This window comes from Lactuca virosa, chromosome 4 (assembly GCF_052849685.1).
Source record: "Lactuca virosa cultivar CGN04683 chromosome 4, Lactuca_virosa_CGN04683_v6, whole genome shotgun sequence".
Classification (NCBI taxonomy): domain Eukaryota; kingdom Viridiplantae; phylum Streptophyta; class Magnoliopsida; order Asterales; family Asteraceae; genus Lactuca; species Lactuca virosa.
Window position 1 is genome coordinate 466,259,025 of NC_136429.1, and position 21,023 is coordinate 466,280,047.

Here is a 21,023-nt window from a genome sequence, read left to right on the forward strand (position 1 = left end):
CCGCTTGTGTGCGTCTCGGCCTCTTCTTCCAGTTTCAGCGATAAGCAGTAACGTTAACCTAATATTAACAAAGGAAAAAAAAATTGGGCCCTTGTGTTTTGGTGGGCCCTGTTCTTAATAAATAATATGTCTAGTACGGGAGAAGCACACTTTCGATTATGAGAAAGAAAGATTATCCATGAAGTTATCCCATCGTCTGACATTTCCATCACCAACCGAGTTGAAGCAAAATTGATGATTGAAGATACGCATGGAAGAAGTCCTAGTAGAGTCTAGGGAAAATTATATGATTGTTTGGACACATTTGTATGTGTTAAAACTGTTTTTGTGATAATGACTTGGAGAACTGGGAGACAATACTTGGGACGTGTATGAGTAGGTGTGAATGGTAGTAGAGGCCTATACTACCGGAAGCACATGACTCACACTTGGATCAGGGAAAGTCACAAGGTTACCAAGAAGCTAGTAATCGATACCATTTTGTTCAAGTATGTTGTTACCATTGTTTTAGTAATGACTAAGAAGATTGTTGTTATTCCGACCCTAGTAGTCATATCGAATTGAGTCCGACTAAGACGAGTATGTTACATGGTTCAGAGAACCAAGTCCGATGTAGCATCTGACTTAAGCTAGAAGGTTGAAGTGAAAGACAATCAAAGCGATCGGTAGAGGTATCGTGATAGTTGCTTGTAGCTAGAAATGCTATCATTTAAGATATGATTAGAACATGAAGGAAGGTATAGTCTGTTCTGGAATTTGACTCTAAAAGACCTGAGTCCAAGCAATGCATCATACCATGAGAGGTCATTAGAACATGACACATCGGTCTGTTATGATAATCGAAGGAAGAAACTTATCTCAAGTTTACTAAAGAAGGAGTCTCCAATAAAGATCGAGATTGTGACATGAAGATCATGATTGAAAGTCTAACATGAGATAGAGAGCGGGTCCAAGATCGGGCACCGCCTGCAGTCAGGAAGTCTTAGAGTTAAATACTCGTTCGAAGAAACATCAAAGCCACGGTTATTACTTAGGATGAATAGATAACGTACGGAGTCATCATGTGAGCCATGTTTCGTTGATGATTACGGGACGTAATCATCCTAAGGGGGAGATAATTATAACGCTTGTAAATCCGGGCTAGTCAATTTAGAGATAATAGGGGTCGAAAACGATTTTTCAACAAAAGATTATTTAGAAGAAATAATCTTAACCAAGTTTTAGAACATGTCTCAAGGGTTATGTACATATAAAGAACGCCGAAATCCGAGTTATAACGAAGAAGTTATGGCCCGTCGAAGTTTTTCGGCAAAACCGGCACGGCACCGGGAGACGTAAATAGTGAATTTACGATAGAGCGACTTTTACCCTTAGTGATCTAAACGAAAGTCGTAGAATATGTTAAACCGAGAACATCCATAAAAAGAACGCCCAAATCCGACTTCGTATGAGGAAGTTATGAATTTTCTAAGATTTGGCATAGCAGTGCACGACCCGAAATTCAAATTTTAGATCGAGCGGTTTTTGGCCAACGCGACCTAAATGAGAATTGAAGATCTCATTAATAGGAACTCAGCGACAAAAATACAGACGAAAACGGAGTCCGTATGTAAAAGTTATGAATTTTACGCGGACATTTAACAGTGTAATCACTTCCTACTGTTAAATTTAAGATCGGTCGAGAATTAGCCGACGGAGTAAAAAGGAAAGTTGTAGATTTTATTTTTGCCTACGTGTGGATATAAATAACGTCAAAAACGAACCTCGTATGCGAAAGTTATGGACGAAACTTAGTCTCTACTTTTCGAGCGCGGCGAATTCGATACAGTTTTGTAAATCCGAGATAGAATGAGAATTAGCCAACGGGGTCTAAATGAAAGTTGTAGTACTCGTAAATACCAACGCGTGGATATAAATAACGTCGGAAACGGAGCTCGTATGCGAAATATATGGACGAAGCTTAGTCGCTACTCTTCGTGCGCGATAAATACGATACAGTTTTTGTAAATCTGAGATAGAAGGAGAATTAGCCGACGGGGTCTAAATGAAAGTTGTAGTAATCGTAAATACCAACGTGTGGATATAAAGAACGTAGAAAACGGAGCTCGTATGGGGAAGATACGGACGAAACTTAGGGGCTACTTTACTATAAAATCCCTATAAATAAATGGTGAACTCTTCATATTTTCTTCACACCATAAACCTTTCTTTCTCTCTCTAACTTCTCTCTAGCCTCCCTAAACCCCTCCCAAGTCTAGGGAACCTCCCTAGCACGAGAAGGAATCCACGGAGCGCCCGACGGCTCCGAGAAGAAAAGCTTTCGGCTCGGAAACGCTGCTCCAACGAAGCCCGGTTTTTAATAAAAACCTGTTGTAAGTGAGCTACGCCTATACTATACGAGTTAGTAAGCCAACTCGGCGAGTTGAAGTCAACTCAGAGCGTTGACTTTGACCAAGTTTGACCTGGGTTGACTTTTGGAACATTGTGGTCTAAATGTTATTTTAGGTATTGATAGTTCGGGAAGCCGAAGTGTCAGCAATTCAGGAGTTTCCGGTTAGCAGCCAGAAGTGTTCAGTTAGTCTTCAGCAGTGCGAGGTGAGTCTCCTCACTGGTTGTATGGGTCTACGGCCACAATGCCGGCCCATTTAGTTTATGTATAGTAGGAAAACCCGGGGGTTAGCCCTAGGCATTATGTACGAGAGACCAGGAGGCGGCTCCTGGCACACTGCATAATATTATGTATAGTAGGAAGAGCCGGGGGTTAGCCCTAGGTATTACGTATGAAAGACCAGGAGGTGGATCCTGACACTGTATGCTATTATGAATGAAAGACCAGGAGGTGGCGCCTGACACACTGTATGCTGATTAGCCAAGTAGAGTAGTATATTTGCTAGTTGTCTTTATGATGCTTGCATGGAAGACCAGGGGGTGGCCCTTGGCACTTGTTTGTAAGACCCAGGGAGTGGCCCCAGGCTTGACAAGAAAGACCACGTGGCGGCCCGTGGCATAATAGTAAGACTATATGCGGCACATAGCACTTTATTTAATATACGATTGGTATGTATGGCTCACAGTATGTATGGCATGTATGGCCCAGTTGATATGTATGGTATGTGGTATTTGGGGAACTCACTAAGCTTCGTGCTTACGGTTTACAGTTTTGGTTTCAGGTACCTTCAGTTTTCAGAAAAGGAGCTCGGGACGATCGCATCGCAATCACCCATATTATTCCGCATTATGTGATCTTTGGGATTAGACTCTAATATTTATATTAAATGAAACGTTTTCAATGTTTGGAATAAGGTTGTTAAGTGTTTTCTGTTATATAAAAATGAATTTTTTGGTCATGATTTTTGGGATGTTACAGATAAGAAGATGCATAAGGATGTTTGTTGTGTGTCTGTGTCCAAGTACTTTAGATGTGGTCAAGATGATCAATTGAAGAGCGATAAGTTAATCGTTCCAGCAAAGAGGAAAATAAATTATTGAGTTTAGCAACCGTTGTTGTTGCTTGTTTTACCCTCTTACACCATTTTTTTACATGAGTACGTTGGTAGATGGTGTAACGCTCGTAGATCCGGGCTAGTCAATTTAGAGACGATAAGCGTCAAAAATGACTTTTTGATAGAAGAGTGTTTAGAATAAATAATCTTAACCAAGTTGTAGTGGTCGTGACAATGATTTCAGATATATAAAGAATGCCGAAATCCGAGTTATAACGAAGAAGTTATGACCTGTCGAAGTTTCGCGACAGAACCATCACGACACAACGCGACGTAAATAGTGAATTTATGATAGAGCGATATTTGGCCTTAGCGATCTAAACGAAAGTCATAGAATAAGTTAAACCGAGAGCATGCATAAAAAGAACGTCTAAATCTGACTTTGTATGAGGAAGTTATGATTTTTCGAAGTTTCGACTTAGCGGTATGCAACCCAAAGTTCGAATATGAGATCGAGTGGTTTCTAGCCAAAACAATCTAAATGAGAATCAAAGATCTCGTCGATAGTAGTCCAACGGTAAAAAGACAGACGAAAACGAACGTCAGATGAAGGAGTTATGAATTCCTAACGGAGTTTTCCTGTCCCAGCCTACTAAAAATAATATAATAAAAGTTAAAGTCAAAATTAGCCATAGGAGTCTAAACGAGAGTTGTAGAGCATAATCTCACCTACGCATGGATATAAAGAACGTCGAAAACGGAGCTCGTATGCGAAAGATATGAATTTCTGAAGTTCGGGGCGCGAACCCCGACACTGTGTCAGAGTTCACGACGTGAACTCAGTATTTATGACTTCTGGAGCCTGACAGACGCAAGTTGCGATGACGTACCTGATGACTACTGAACTCACGACGTGAATATTTGAGATTCACGACTTGAATCCAGAAAAATGGCCCTATAAATAGAAATTGAAGGGCAGCCGGTTTTGGTTGCTATTTTCTTACTCCCTCTCTTCCGATACCCTCTCTAGCCCTCTTAAAGTGCCTCGAAACCCCGGTACCATCCCTGATACCCGAAGCGAGTCCCGAAGCCCCGAAGATCCCGAGAGAAAGAGTTTTCGAGCCGAAACTCTGCCCGCGAGAAGTCCGGTTTCTGAGAAAACATTCCGGTTTCACCGAAGAATTACTACTCGAAGAGCCGTAGTGTTGTCCGATCATCGTCTAATCAAGTGAGTGTGTAGTTACTTTCTTCTACCGCATAGATATGAAGTATTTGCTATGAAATACGTGCTATGTGTTTATACGTTGTTTGTTTACTTGAGATGGTTGTTGAATGAATGTTTTATACAGGTTTTTAAATGATTTAAACTATATATATATATGTAATTTATATCTACAAATATGTTGGGTAGAACATGGGTAGATGAAATAGTTGGTGTGTGAGGAAAGATTAGTTTGAGGATGAGACGAAAGATGATATAGATCATGAGATGAGGATGACAGGTGAAAAATGAGTGAAACCTTTACCCAAACGATGGCCCCAGTCATTCAGTAGAGTAGGGATGACAACCACGGACTATTCTAGACAGTCCTATGGAACACTAGCAAGCTTGCAACTTGTAGGTGTTGTGGACTTGATGTTCACCGGTGTACTCTAAAAACCCTGTCAGCTATAGATTTAGTGCCTTATAATAATACGATGATAGCTATGGATTTAGTACAGTATAGATGAACCTTGGTAGCTATGGATTTAGTACTGTGTAGATGAACCTCGGGCAGCAATGGACTTTGTGCCAATTGCTTAGGTCAATCCTTAGGAACGAATGAATGAAGGATAATGGATTCTTAGGGTAAGACCTTAAGAAATAAAGAAGATAATGAGGATGTGTAATTGGATTGATTGTTTGATGATTAAATATAATTATTTATTGTGGGTTGAAAACCCTATATACTCACCAGGCTCCCAAGCCTGACCCACTCAATTTTCTTTGTATCACAGGTAGTGACACAAGAGCATAAGTTGGTTGACATGACGAGAGATTTTGGATTATAGATCAGTAGTTATAAATAACTATTGTAAGGTCTATTTTATACTGTTTATGCTTTTGGTCTGTATCGGAACATGACATCCTGAGTTTTGTTATATATGAAAATACATTTCTTTAAGAAATACTTTGATAAATTTTATCTTATCATATTTTGTTTTGGGAACAAATTCCACAACTCTTTTAATCAAATGATTACTCTGATTTTATTTTAAAAAACATAAATTAAACCGGTATTTTCTGGCCGTGAAATTGGGGATGTCACAGATGGCTTCATGCTTGTCGTGGTCTTGATCTGACCATGGTTGTGAAATATGAGAAGATCACTCGTGAGAACACGCATTGATACTACGTCATAGATATGGCAATTAGAAGTTTCTTCCAAGAAGGAAGAGAGCTACACGTCACATGGTACAGAGACAATTCTTACTTGGGAAAAAAATGAGAACGAGTAGCAGAGATCGTATATATTTGCTGAGTTTGTGATTTCGGGGACGAAATCATCCGTGAGTTACGACTAGACGTTTAAAGGGTAATAATAATAATAAATGTTTGTTTTATCGAAAAAAATTAAAATCCTCGAATAGGATAATTGTTCTTCATACGCGTTTTGTGTTATATAAATACATATCTATTATATACTTGTTATGTGGACAAATATTATGAGTATATAATATTTGTATAAATCTTTATAAATTTATCGTTGAAATAATAAAATAACATTTTTTTAATAATCCTAAAATCTCAAATTATATGATGCAAATACATTCAATGATGAACCCACTGAAACAGTATTTTTTGTGTTAAACCTTATTTTTCGACTAATAATAACCATATATACTTTATGACATTGACCATCTATTAATAAAATTAGGTGGGTCGTAAACTAAATGTAATATATATGTATATGATAAGATTTTATTATGAAGGGTATATTGTGTTAAAGAAGAAAGACCATAATTGTAACTATACAATTAAATAATTTGGATAATAACGAATTAAATGATTTGGATAATAACAAATTAAATAATTTGGATAAGAACGAATTAAATGATTTGGATAAGAACGAATTAAATTATTTGGATAAGAATGAATTAAAAGGTTTGGATAGGAACGAATTAAATGATTTAGATAAGATTTTATTATAAAGGGTATAATAATTTTATTAATAAATAGTTAAGAGACTATAGTATAACTTGAAAGATATATTGTGTTAATATATCCTTATACTGTGGACCCGATGGCATGACAGACTTATACTGTGGACCCGATGGCATAAGTTGTGGACCCGATGGCATGACATACTTATACTGTGGGCTCAGGGGTAATCCAGTCTTTTACCTGTGGACCCATTACATGTTGTTATTGTATATTTGTTAGTTGGTTATGTGTTGGTATATTGGGGGAACTCACTAAGCGTTGACTTATAGTTTTGGGTTATGTTTTAGGTACTTCGGATGACCGCGTGAATGCGAAGACGTGACCGTACACATCCTCTTGTTATGATCTATGATTTTGGGAAAACTCTAATGTTGAAAATATTTTGAAAACCGTTTTTAAACACCTTATGGTTTTGGGTTACATTTAAAAAGTTTAAATTTATCATGATTTTTATGAGTGTTACAATCTTAAGATTAATCATTTTATTTAACGAGTTTACACCTTAAATATCATTTTTGTCCCATTTTACGAATATACACATATCGACACTCTGATATAAGTCGAACGATCACAATCACATTGCAAATCTTAATTTTTATTGTCTTATTCTCAATATCTTGTGCGCATCCAATATCTTAAGCATATTCTAAATCTTCAACACTTTACAATCAATTTTATACCTAAAAACATCACACTACACTTACTAATTTGATTACGAAATTAGTTTACCATTTTTAATCAAAACACCAACTACATATTGAAATATTCAAAACATATATATTATTCTTCTAAATCTGAATTTCATAGCTCCAATTCCATAAACACATGTATTTGTCATTCTACACTTGTTATTAACATTCATTAACTTCAAGATTCTCATTATATGCATTTTGTATTTGTATCTAACATTCAAGAACTTCATACATTATATAATTAGTATTAATTTATTTGGAATTAGGTTATTAAAACCAATCTACACAAATACACCTTCTTTGTCTCCATTCTCGAGAACTAACGAAACTTGATTTTTATCTTAACTTATCAAGTTAAAAAACATTATATTTTTTTATTATAACATCCTAAAATATTTAAAATTTTGGAATGTTACAGACACCAGCCTAAATTGTTAGTAGGTGTACAAAAAATATTTATGATATTTTTTGTTCACAAATCAAATATCATCACCCTTCTAAGTCATGTAAACAAAATATTTATGGTTTTATATTGAGGATATAACTTATTCATGTCTCCATTTACCATTTTTTGAAAATATTAATATGATATAGTACCGTTAATGATGATTATGATTTAGTTACCAAGATATGTTGAAAATAGTATAGTTTGCTAAGCAATAAAATAAAAGAGACTCAGGCATCGAACCTTCATCTAACATTAAGTGAATTCATGGCATAATACCTCATGGTTTATTTATAGCTTTCCAAAAATGAGACACAAGAGTTTCTATACATGTTTTTTTTCCCGTAAAATATTAACGATGTAAAGAATTTCATCTACCATAAATTTTAGATTAATTGATACATTCAAATTTCAAAGCAAAGTGATTCCTTAATTTATCTTTAAATCTTATATACAAATAAAAGAATACTATGAATAAACATTATAAAACGTGTTTTTTTTTTCGGTTTCACCCTAAAATTTTCATACAAATTATCAGATCAACCTTTTTATTTTTATTCTTGTTCCTATTTTTTTTTTTGCTGACTAGTCACTAGGACAGTGACCGAACATTGTATGATTATGGGGTAAAAAAAACAGACAAAATCATCAAAGCTCTACCAATATCCTTAGCAAATTTGTCAATCTTAAATAAATTTAACATAAATGAATAATCGTACAAAATTATTAAAAAAAATACATAATAACTCATTTTGACAAAATAATGAAAATGTATTAGATATTTTTGTCCGCAGCGAATAGTAACTGGCAATTTTCAAAATGAAAGCCACGTATATAATTCCGCTCAAACTTTTCCCCTTTTTCTCTTTTAACCATATTTTCTACCCTATCGACCCACCATACATACTGACTCAGACTCGGCCGTTGCCTGATTAAATAATTCACATATAAGTATTGACTCCGCGCCTCCCCAAAATCCTACAACCTAGGGTTTCAAACCCCTGTAATTTCTCTCATCAATCCTACTTCGCATTTGCATGAATCCGATCTCATACTGCTCGTCGTTGCCGGTGTGTGCTCCTCTACAGTTTACACTCTCGGCGGCCGGAAATGTCGTCGCCGACGGTCCCTCTTCCATCGTATACAGCCGCCGGTCGATCGGAGTCTCCAGATGTATCTACGGTACTGTGAGATTAATTAATGCGTTTAGTTACTTGCTTTTCTGTTTTATTTTGGAAATGATTTTTTTAATCAGACGAAAGTAGGAAAAAGCTGTAGTTTGCTTAGTTTGAACTTGTGTGTTTGTTTCCGTGCAATCTACGAAAATGCTCTTGCCGATTCACGATATTAAGACTTGCTGCTTAAATTTGTAGCAACATTGTGTTGTAAATGCTGCAATGTTGTTAAAACCAGCTGCATTGGCGATGCAAAACGTTGGAAATGCTTAATTATGTTTGACAATGGGGTTTTGCAAGGAAGTATTAGGCTATGCTATATCTTACACGCACACTTTGTAGGGTTTAGATTTTTTTTTTTTTTATTGTATCTCTGTTAGTATTTCTAAAAAATTGTTCAGTATTGCTGAAGACAGATTTCTATCAATGCCTTAAAACCATGACCAGAGTTTCTTCTTGCTTTGCTAAATACCAGCGGTTATTTAGAACTAGAAATGCTAAAGCAAATAACCAGTAGTAAATTGTTAGCCATTGACCTATTAAAAATGAGCCAACAACCCGATTCTAGGAATATTTCAGAAGCTTCATTCACATGATCTGTCCCGCATCAACAAAATATATAACTGAGTTTCCATCAGGTTAGTGGTTATAAGCAAAGATGAATGTTATAATGTCTCATGATTAACATAGTTGATGGAGTAAACTTGCGTGGGCAATAGAAGAGACTGGTTGCATGAGAATATTTATTAAAGACACTTTACTGAAGTCAAGTGGTATTTCTAATGAGATTCGATAGGATAAAGTGTGTATAGATTTATGCATGATTTTTTCCGAAGATACTTAAATGCATTTAAGTATAGTTCCATATCGAGCTAAAGCCATACGAAGTGTATAGGGACTTGAATTGTACTACAAACCTAGATTCCTAGAAGCATTATGAAAAGCCTTTTTAGGTAAATGATAAAAATATCGATTTGTTTGAAAGTTTCATGTCAAAGTAAGCGAGTTAGGTTTGTTGTACACAACACACACATGATGACTGCAAAACCCCTCTTAAGTAATTCAAAGAAACACATTGATTTCACTTTTTCCAAACCTTCTGTTCATGTTGCAACAATTTCTCACCAAATCTCACCCAAAAAGGTATGCCTGCTTAGGTCTTCAATAATATGCCTAAACCAAGTCCTATACTTATAAATCTAGTTGTTGCTTTCCAAAAATTTTAGAGACAAATGTACAAGGGCAACCATGATGCATTGCAATGATGCTCCTAACACTTTGAGTGAACTTTTAGAAACCAAAGCCATTGAAATGTTTATGCAATTGGACTAATCATCCTTCATGTCCGCTCCTAGATAGTTTTACTAATTACTATATGAAATTTTTATCACAATTCGGGACACTGAACTAGTATCTACATTTCTCAGATTGTGGGACCACAAGGAGAAGGTATTGCTTCTGCAGAAATTTCACTGGTTATCGAATCTTTCAAGAAGAAAGTTGATGCTGATCGTTGTGTTTATATCATGGTTAGTGTAATAACACCATAATGTCATAATATGACAATATTCCTTTTCTAGTTTATCATAGAAATCTTGATATTTGATAATGGTCCTTTGATATGTTGTTATGTGTACAGAAAAGAATGGAAGAGAACAGGATTAAGTTGGCTGAAGTCACCAACAACCATTACAAGTTGTCAGTAGAAAGAAGAAACCTAAAGACTAGTGTTGCAGATCAAACTGTTGATTTATTAACAAAGAGACAAAAAGATGCCATTGATATGCAAAATGGTGTGAATGCAAACAATGATGATAGTGACAGCAGCAGCTCTCAAGAAGATGGACATGCTTCAGCCATTCTTTTAGGATCTAGCATTGCAGTAAAAAATGCTGTCAGACCTATCAAGCTTCCTGAAGTGGATAAATTACCTCCTTATACCACTTGGATTTTCTTGGATAGGTGATCTTTTTTGCTATTTCTAAATTCTATCACAATTTTTGTAAAATTTAAGCTGCTAATATTGTTAATTGTTTCTTTTTATGTGACTATGAATGATACAGAAATCAAAGAATGACAGAAGACCAGTCTGTATTGGGTCGAAGGAGAATCTATTATGATCAAAATGGTGGTGAAGCTTTGATTTGTAGTGATAGTGAAGAGGAAGCAATTGATGAAGAAGAAGAAAAGAAAGAGTTTGTTGAGTCTGAAGATTACATCATCAGGTTCTTGTATCTCAAATTATTTACTCTTGTGATCCCATCAACTCATCTTTTTTTATTTTTTTGTTCAGAATGACCATTCAACAGCTTGGCTCATCTGATGCTGTTTTGGATTTACTAGGACAACGGTTGTCCAGAAAACCTTCTGAACTCAAGGTAACAACTTTTTGATTATTTTTATGAAATTTAGGTGCAAATGTTTTGTTTTTTTTTTTTTTTTTTTTTTACACAGAAAGGAAATTGAAATTGTTTCTACAGGCAAGATATGAAGTCCTTGTGAATAGAGAGAATGCTGTTGAAGTCTCGAAACCAGGGAATGTGGAGTTTGATATGAGTTCATTGTTTGATAAAGATCTTGAAGCAGCATTAGACTCATTTGACAACCTATTTTGTCGCAGATGTCTTGTAAGCATTTTTATTTTTCATGTTTTCTTCTTGAATTTTGTGATCAATGTGTCACTCATGTATTTGGTTGCTATACATTACATGCTTTAATTAGATGTTCTTTTGTTTTTTATTTTCCAGATATTTGACTGTAAATTACATGGATGCTCACAGGACCTTATATTTCCTGTAAGTTCATGTTGTCTTACTCCTTCTGTCAACCTGTCCCCAAACTTGTCATATTTAACATTTTTATTTATTTTATTTTTTTTAGTTTGTCCCGAAAAACAAACCCATCTTGAAATTTATCATTTAAGATGATCTTAGGGCATGTTTGGTTCATGGATTCCAACGGAATCTAAAGGAATTGGAATCTCGAATTCCATTCCTGGAGATGGGTGCTAAGAATTGAATTCCGTACTTTTTTCCATTAAATGACTAAATTGTACTCACAAACACATCTTTTTTTACTTTCCGGTTTCTTGAATAAGTTTACAAACCAATCTGAATTCCATTCTGGGACATGTTTGGTTCATGGATTCCAACGGAATCCAAAGGAATTGGAATCTCGAATTCCATTCCAGGACGTGTTCAGTTGTCAAACCAACAAAGCCGAATCCCGAGAGATTCCTTCAAAATCCATGTTTGAGAGATTTCATCATTCTGGAGATGTGTGCTAACTGCTAAGAATTGAATTCCATACTTTTTTTTTTTCATTAAAAGACTAAATTGTCCTCATAAACACATTAAAACACAATCACATTCTTCCTTTTTCACATTCTGATTTCTTGAATAAATTTACAAACCAATTACCAATCCGAAATTAGCAAAAGAATGGTATTGAATTCCATCTCATTTCTTGCCAACCAAACACCTAACTGATTACAATACCTTTGGATTCCATTTCCTTCCACAAACATTAAACGGTTTCTAGATATCATTAATGACCATAATAACCCTAACATTCTATTCAGGCTGAAAAGCATTGTACTTCAAACCGTGTGGAAGAAGAGAAGGTGCCTTGTGGTCCCCATTGTTATCGCCAGGTAATCATCAATTTCATACTACATTAATGATTACTATTTACTACATATGCTCTTATACACTATATAACTTCAATCTTTAGGTCCAAAAGATGGAGGGCATTTCAGTCACATCACCTTCACAGCTCAATAGCGAACAAAAAGCCACTCCAAAATCTTCAGATGGCAACGGTGTTCATAAATCAAGAAAAAAGTCCAAAACTTGGTCTGTATTAGAGAAGTTAAAATCTTCCAGGAGTGAAAACACTTCATCAAATACTAAAAACATGACTGAAAGTAGCGAATCAGAAACTAGACCCACTGTTCATGATGGGCATTCTAGCTATCGTATGAGTAAACGTGGGACCCGTCAAAGGAATAGCAAACGCATTGCTGATCATGTTATGGTTGCAATAAAGAAAAGACAGAAAAAGCTCACTGCTTCTGATTCTGATTCCGTTTCTGTTCCTAGTGGAAGCCTTGGCTCACATAAAGAAAATGAAGAAGCGAGTTCGTCGTCTTTGAAGGTGAAGTCTTTGAGTGGGAGAAGGGGCAGGCGAAAAGACTCATTTGCCCCTGCTGGTGGTGATAGGTCGTCTTTTCAGGCGGAAGCTTCTGATTGCCCTTCCAAGGAGAAGGAGATCACCAGTGGCCATAATGAGAAATGGAAGAAAGAAGAGTTTGTGGATGAGAGTGTTGTGTGTAGACAAGAAGTAGAACAGATTGAATTCAAAAGCTGGAAAACAATTGAAAAGTCTCTTTTTGAAAAAGGGTTGGAGATTTTTGGCAGAAACAGGTTAGTAATAGCATGCTATGCTAGTACTTTCCACTTTTTCATTATATAATTAATAATAATATCCATCCATTTACATTATTAATTTATTATTGCAGCTGTTTAATAGCTAGGAATCTAATGAACAACATGAAGACATGTTCAGAGGTATTCTACGCAATGAATTCCTCAGAAAACAAGCTATCTTCTCAAGGGGGCGATGGCACATCTTCTCTAGGCGATGGATCCAGAATTGATTCTAATGAAAACATGGTCACACATCAAATCAAATATATATATATTATTATGATTACATTAATAATGAAAAAAATATTAATTTTCTTTTATTTAATTGAAATCAGGGTACGACGCTAAGAAGAAGATCAAGATTCTTACGCAGAAGAGGAAGAGTTCGTCGTTTAAAATATTCATGGAAATCTGCTGGATACCATTCAATGAGGAAAAGAATCTCGGATAAAAAAGAACTCCCTTGTCGCCAATATAACCCATGTGGTTGTCAAACTTCGTGTGGGAAAGAATGCTCTTGCCTTGTCAGCGGGACTTGCTGTGAAAAATACTGCGGGTACGTTATATATATGTAGTAACGTAACCCACTTTTTTATTTAACTTTATTTATATAAATCCTTTTTTATTAATTCTTTGATATGATGATATTATGAATAGATGTCCGAAAACATGCAAAAATCGTTTTAGAGGATGCCATTGTGCGAAAAGTCAATGTAGAAGTCGTCAATGCCCTTGCTTTGCTGCTGGTCGAGAATGTGATCCAGATGTGTGCAGAAACTGCTGGATCGGGTCAGTTTTTTCTACTCAATTAAAAGACTTGATTCTTTATTCATTTTGCTTACGTGGCAATACAAATACCAAATATAAAAACCCTAAATCAAGTTTAAACCTAAAAAGTAAAAACTCACTGGTAATCGCCAAATCCAAAAAAATTTGGGTTCTGCTTAATTTGATTTTGTAATTGTAGGTGTGGCGATGGGACTTTAGGGATTCCGGGACAAAGAGGTGATAATTATGAATGTAGAAATATGAAGCTTCTTCTCAAACAACAACAGCGGGTAATTCAATTACATCATCTTTCTTCTTATCAAACTTATTTATAGATTTATAGTTAGTTTGAACTTTGAAGCTTAGAAATGTGATTATTTGACATATATCCTTCAATTTAATTTACAGGTTTTATTAGGAAGGTCTGATGTCTCAGGCTGGGGAGCCTTTTTAAAGGTAAGCTGCATATATAATATATATCTTTATCTATTAGTTTTGTTGAAGCAACTAATAATAATAACAATGTTTATAACGAATTACTGGTGTACAGAATAGTGTACCTAAACATGAATATCTGGGTGAGTACACTGGAGAATTGATCTCACATCGTGAAGCTGACAAGCGTGGAAAGATTTACGATCGTGAAAATTCATCCTTCCTTTTTAACCTCAATGACCAGGTACTATAACTTTATTTATTTATATATATAAAAGTGATTTATTATTATTATTTTTTTCCATAAAGCAAACATAATAGTATATTTTACTTATGAAATGCAGTACGTTCTTGATGCTTATCGAAAGGGCGATAAATTGAAGTTCGCTAATCATTCCCCTGTTCCAAATTGTTACGCAAAGGTATATATTTATGATAAGTGCATTTTTGTGTTTTACAAATATGTGAAATCGAGAGCGAGAATTAATTGATTATTTTGGTTAGGTGATAATGGTGGCGGGAGATCATAGAGTTGGAATATTCGCTAAAGAAAGAATAAGTGGTGGGGAAGAACTGTTTTATGATTACCGATACGAACCGGATAGGGCACCTGCTTGGGCCAAAAAACCAGAGTCATCATCCGGTACAAAAAAAGAGGAAACCGGTCCTTCTAGTGGCCGTGCAAAGAAGCTTGCTTGAATCATCATCATCATCATCATATGCTTACTAATTTACTATCTCAAATGATTAACCGAATACTACACATAAGTAAGTATTTTTGGGAATTAATTCTTTACGGAGTTGATACTTGATAGGGTGGTAAAAAAAATTATTTTTTTGTGGTTCCCATCCCCGGTGAATTAGATCCGGATCCGAGATATAGGTGAATTTTAGTCGCTACAAAAGGGGGAAAAGTGTTGTAACTTGTAACTTGTAAGGGACACATGTCTTTTTGACCATCGTGTTGTGTTGTGTTGTGGAGGTGTTTGGTTTGGCTGGTTTTTAACTTTTAAAGAAACAAAACAGACGATTTACAAAAGACGTAATTTGGGTTATCTATCATATGCTTTCTTTCTTGTTCTTATTAGTTCTTACTTGCGCCTTAAAAAGCTAGCTAAAATAAAAAGAAGCGGGTTATACTTATATACTTAAATACAAAACTCAAAACTTGTTCAAACTGATAATCAAACTTATTTTTTTTTTTGAGAAATACTTCTTGGTGATGAAATTTCAAGGTGTTAAAATAAATCTTGAATACACAAATTTGAATTTATTGCATCCTTGTGATCCACATATGCAGATCTTATAGATTCCCTGAAATACATGTCATCCAACATGGTCTTTATGATCAAAACATCTATGTGACATTGACATGACATGGTGTCCATTTGTATTTTTGTTTAATTTTAATTTCTAAATTCTTAAAATTTAGGTTTTACCTAATATTTTATTTCAATGGTATTTTTTTTTTAATTTCAATTTTGTCAAATAGTCTTTTACCCTGATTCCCAATCTCTCAAGTTGATCCCACATATAACAAGATGATGATTTTTATAAAAATGATGGCATGTCTTCATAGTAAGCGATTTTACTTCCCGGGTATTGTCAACACAACATACACGTCACAAAACCAGTATTCGTATAGTTTAATTAAATAGTTGCAAAGGATTTGGAGTTTAATGAAGTATATGTTCAATGAGAAAAAAAAAAGTTTTTTGTAATTATATATATATATATATATATATATATATATATATATATATATATATATATATATATATATATATATATATATATATATATATATGTTGTATTAAACTTTGTAATTGAAGTTGTATGAAAAATCAATATGCCAATCCATTGTTATACAGTTCAATACACTTTAAATGTCACAATGGTCAAATACATCCAAAATCGTGTTTTGAGGGTCCAATTTATCGTTTTTTGAACTATCATACAGCGAAAAAGATAACTCTCAAATAATTATATGATGAAATTTATCATTAACCAAAAAAAAAAAAAAAAAAAGTAAAACTTACAACCAAATTCACAATCAGAAACTATTGTGATTTAGTGATGAGAGTCATGTACGTACCTACTCATGTTCTCACAAATCCGATCAAGAGATACGCATGCATGTGTGATTTTATTTGTTTGTTCATTAAATCCTTCAACAATACCTCTCAAGGGCATCCCAATTCGCTGCCATAAGCTTAGCGGCTCTCCTTCCCGTAATTTTGTCAGCATCACGTAAACAATCCATAATGCAAACTAAACCAATAACCTCACCCTTCTCTATAACAGGCAATCGTGTAACTTCTCCTGCATGCATAATTTAATTCATAAGATTAGAAAAGGTTCATCAAAAAGTAATTAAGCCCAATTAATATGAAATATTTGTTACAAACTAAACCTTGCACCATCTTCTGTAGTGCTTCGACATCAAGAGTATCAGACAAAACAAAAATCGGATTCCGTGTCATCACCTTCGAGACAGGTGTGTTCACCAAATCAATCCCATGATTAATAACTCTTGTTGCAATATCCTTCAAAACATCAAAAACACATAAACTTTATTCTAATCCGATCAATCAATGACAATGTAACATGGCTATATATATGACGATTGATCAAGACAATTAAACCTCCTGTGTCAATATGCCACAGAGTAACCCAATTGAGTCGATGAGTACAAGAAAATCAACGTCACTAGCAGCCATAAGACAACGGGCTTCATAAATAGTTGTGGTGTCGGGTAATGTCACCAATGGACGTAAGTACTGCTTTACTGTTTGATCTTCGTTTAAGCTCCTCTTATTTTAGAAACACAGTTAATTAATCAGGTTTCGGATTTAATTAAAATGACAAAATTAAATAAATATTTCAGTAAACACTCGTGATATTTTGACCCAAAATCTAACATATTAGTGGAGGAGGAGTCGTACGTTCTTAGTTCGTTTGGTAGTATTTGCAAATGGATTGCTAGATTGCTCCAGATGACGACGTCGTACAGCTGATTGTTGTGGTGGTGGAATGACAAATTCATCATAGGCTTCATAAGGATTGACGACGGAATATACAGAAGTGTTCGCGTGCACAAAATGTGAAAGAGAAGCACCATGGCGGCGATAGGTTTCATCCCACTGATTACCGGTGCCAATGAGTAGTGGATTACTTGATTGCTCCGGTTGAGGTCGTACAGCTGATTGTTGTGGTGGTGGGATGGCAAATTCATCATCGGCTTCATAAGGATCGATGACGCGATATACAGAATTTTTTGTGTGCACGAATTGTGAAAGACTAGCGCCACCACCACGGTGGCGATCGGTTTCATCCGACTCACCTGGAAGTGGTTTTCTCGAATGCATCAGGGGACGCATTGCTGTATGTTGCGGAGGTGGCATGAAAAATTCATGATAAGCTAATTTATCCGCCGGAAAATGCTGTTGAGAGCTCGATCCTGATAAATCTTGTTGAATCGGTTGCATCTTCAACGACCGCCGATGGTTGACCTTTTGGTTTTAAGCTCCAAAGAGCTCCACGTGATGCGGAAGGAGGTATTTCAGTGGGAAAAATATATTGGGGTTGAATTTTGAGTTTTTTCACAAGAAAGACCCTTGGTTTTATTGGTTTTTTCGCATAAGCTCCCCGAGAAATTCTCAAAGTTATCGTTTTTGTTAGATAAAAATATGGTTGTAAACAAATGAAACGTTCGTGAACCATTTGACGAAAAATTCGTTTGTACTAGTTTATTTGATAAATAAACGAACATGAATATATTTTTTTGTTCGTTTTTATAAATGAACAAACACAAACAATGATCTTATTAGTTCATTACATTCATGAGCGTTTGTTATTTCGTTTGTTTATGTATGTTTCCGTCTTTTTATGTTTATAAATATTATATTTTTTCTAACAAAATCTATCAAGGGGCTTGTTCATATATGTTCCTTCTTGATTTGGATGCTTATGTTCTTTCTTTTAGGCATGATTCTTCATTTGATTGTTTATGTTTATTTTGTTCGCTAAGAGGATGCGGTATGGGCCAAAAACGAGAAGCAACCGGGTGATGTGGCACCCTCAACGGCGTCGTGACAGGGGGGGGGGAACACCACCCCCTATGTGTTATGGTACATCTCGTTGGTGTCATGACATTTTGCAACGGGAGAATTGGCCAATAGCATCATTTTTCTTTGCCTCTCTCTCTTTCTCTCTCTACTCTGATAACATGCCATAACAAAGAACACCATTTCCTACATGGTGTTAAGGTGATGTTATAGTTGAGCTGGCATGTGAAGTGGTGTTATAACATTGACCCACACCCAATGCTCTAATGTTAATATATGTTCGCTTATGTTCATTCATTTATGATCGTTTAGCATCTTAACAAGTATAAGCAAACAAACACGAACAATATAATTTAAACTAAGTCTGAGACTATTGTCATTAAGACAAAAATTATAATTTTTTGTTGCAACAAAAAAGATGAAACAAGGTAGCATAGGGACTTGCTTTTGATTTCTTATGTGCTAAAGAAAAAAAATGCTATCACCATGCTTATTGTAAAAACTAGCCCTGAAAGCTTGTCTTATTCAATCCTATCTCGTGTTTACAAATGCAAACTTAGGCCATTAGGTTGCATTTGTTACACAAGATGGGATTGGGTGGACGGACAAATTTTTAGGACCACGTTTTATAATGAGTATGACGAGGACATTTTTGTCTTTTGCACATATAAGAAATCAAGAGCGAGTCTATCCTACCTTGCTCCATCTTTTTGGTTGCGACAACAAATTTTAACTTTTGTCCTATTGACATCACTCCTAGTCAAATGCATGCGTAGTAAGACATTGCAACTTTTGTGTTTGTTTTTTTTAACATTTATTTGGTCGGGTGATTATAGTGGTTGGAGATCATATAGTTGGAATATTTGCTTAAAAAAGAATTAGTGTTGGAGAAGAGTTTTTTTATGATTACCGATATGAACCGAAGAAGACACTTGCTTAGGCAAAAAAGATCGAGTCATCTAGTACAAAGAAAGAGGAAATAAATCTTTCTAAAAAAATGGAAAACCACACCATTTAAGCGACGTACACAAACCTGCCCCAAGGCCTCCCGTAGAAGTATATCACGAAACACTATTTCAGGAGTGTCTGAGTTTGAATATTGGACCCCATGTGGAATTCTACACCTCAACCACTAGAATCCTATCACAGGGAAACATGTATTTCTAGCGAGCATGTCTCTCACATGATTAACTGAAAACACATATAAGTATTTTTGGCAATTAATTTTTTGCATGGATGAGTTTTACTTACCATGATAGGAGAGATGATGTTGTAATCTACAAATGTACACATGCTTGTATCTTCTAAGGTGCATATTAGGTTTTGTGTGGTTTCAGTTAATTTGGTGAGACGTGTATTGATAAATATAAAATACAAAATACAACAAACTTCCTCCAATGCATGATATACATAATTGATTCCATTTAAACTAGGATTCCTTAGAATCATATAGGATCACACTAATAACAAGTAAATGCAAATTGAATATCTATAAAGATTTGATCTTAGTAAATGTTATAACTCTTGTAATTAATTGAAAATTATTTATTTTATGAAAATATTAATTTTGAATGTTAAGTATCAAAATATATCATAATGTATGATTTATATAACATCCCAAAAATACCAATAATTTATTATTCTTTTTAAGCCATCAAATTCATACAAACATTTGTTCCAAAGCCAAACATAGTAAAATGTATCTCAAAACATTAGAGTGAAACAATAATAATCAATGCGGAAAAGCCATCAAAGGATTTTGTGCAGTTAAGCCGAACCCTTCCCTTTAGAACTTAAAGTACCTGAAAATAAGACTAAGTATTAGTCTTATATTCCTAGCGACTAATGATAGTCTATATTCCTCAATAATCCCAATGACTACATCAAGATCTATCAAGTAAGGAATAACCAAGTAGGATGATATCGGAGGTAGACTCCGTTTGGTATATAAAGTATACTGTTTGGAAATCCCATTTTAGACACCTCACTAAATCCAGCCTAGACATCATTCTCGTAAGTAGATCAATTAGTATAATAACTTGGAATCACTTATAAATCTTATTTATAAATTGGGAAATCTACAGAAAAGTCCCAAACTTTTGGAAAAAGTTTCAAAAAAGTCCTAAATTTTTTTTGAACATAAAAGTCCTATTATTTTGAGAAATTCACATAATCTGTCATTTGTTGTTCAAATATAAAAAAATGACTTTTTCATTAATTTGGGCAAAATGTTAAATAATTGGAACTTTTCTGTTCAAATTTTTTTTAGGACTTTTTTGAAACTTTTCCCAAAAGTTTGAGACTTTTCTGTAGATTTCCCTTATAAATTCATAACAACGGTTATGAATATAAATATAAGTTACACT

At 34.8% G+C, this 21,023-nt stretch overlaps 2 protein-coding genes across 3 annotated transcripts; one reads left to right on the forward strand and one right to left on the reverse strand.

The window, feature by feature from the left end:
* The first annotated feature begins 8,692 nt into the window (after positions 1–8,692).
* On the forward strand, positions 8,693–15,652 carry CLF (SET domain-containing protein). Its single transcript, XM_079046296.1, has 17 exons — positions 8,693–8,967; positions 10,388–10,489; positions 10,600–10,922; positions 11,024–11,185; positions 11,254–11,338; positions 11,441–11,587; positions 11,708–11,755; positions 12,541–12,612; positions 12,693–13,384; positions 13,480–13,633; positions 13,723–13,943; positions 14,045–14,176; positions 14,355–14,445; positions 14,564–14,611; positions 14,706–14,834; positions 14,935–15,012; positions 15,095–15,652. The coding sequence occupies exons 1-17, from the start codon at positions 8,896–8,898 to the stop codon at positions 15,287–15,289; spliced, it is 2,751 nt and encodes a 916-aa protein (XP_078902422.1). The 5' UTR covers positions 8,693–8,895; the 3' UTR covers positions 15,290–15,652.
* An 840-nt stretch (positions 15,653–16,492) lies between these two features.
* LOC145169297 (uncharacterized) lies at positions 16,493–18,216 on the reverse strand. Of its 2 annotated transcripts, XM_079087875.1 has the most exons (4): positions 17,536–18,216; positions 17,236–17,403; positions 17,004–17,136; positions 16,493–16,912 (listed from the first exon to the last, which is right to left on the reverse strand). In XM_079087875.1, exons 1-4 carry the CDS (start codon positions 18,076–18,078, stop codon positions 16,761–16,763), a joined length of 996 nt encoding a protein of 331 aa, XP_078944001.1. In that variant the 5' UTR covers positions 18,079–18,216; the 3' UTR covers positions 16,493–16,760. The 2 variants fall into 2 exon arrangements, with proteins under 2 accessions (XP_078944001.1, XP_078944002.1); XM_079087876.1 differs by lacking the exon at positions 17,236–17,403 and having other exon boundaries at positions 17,536–18,212.
* Between the last annotated feature and the right edge of the window lie 2,807 nt (positions 18,217–21,023).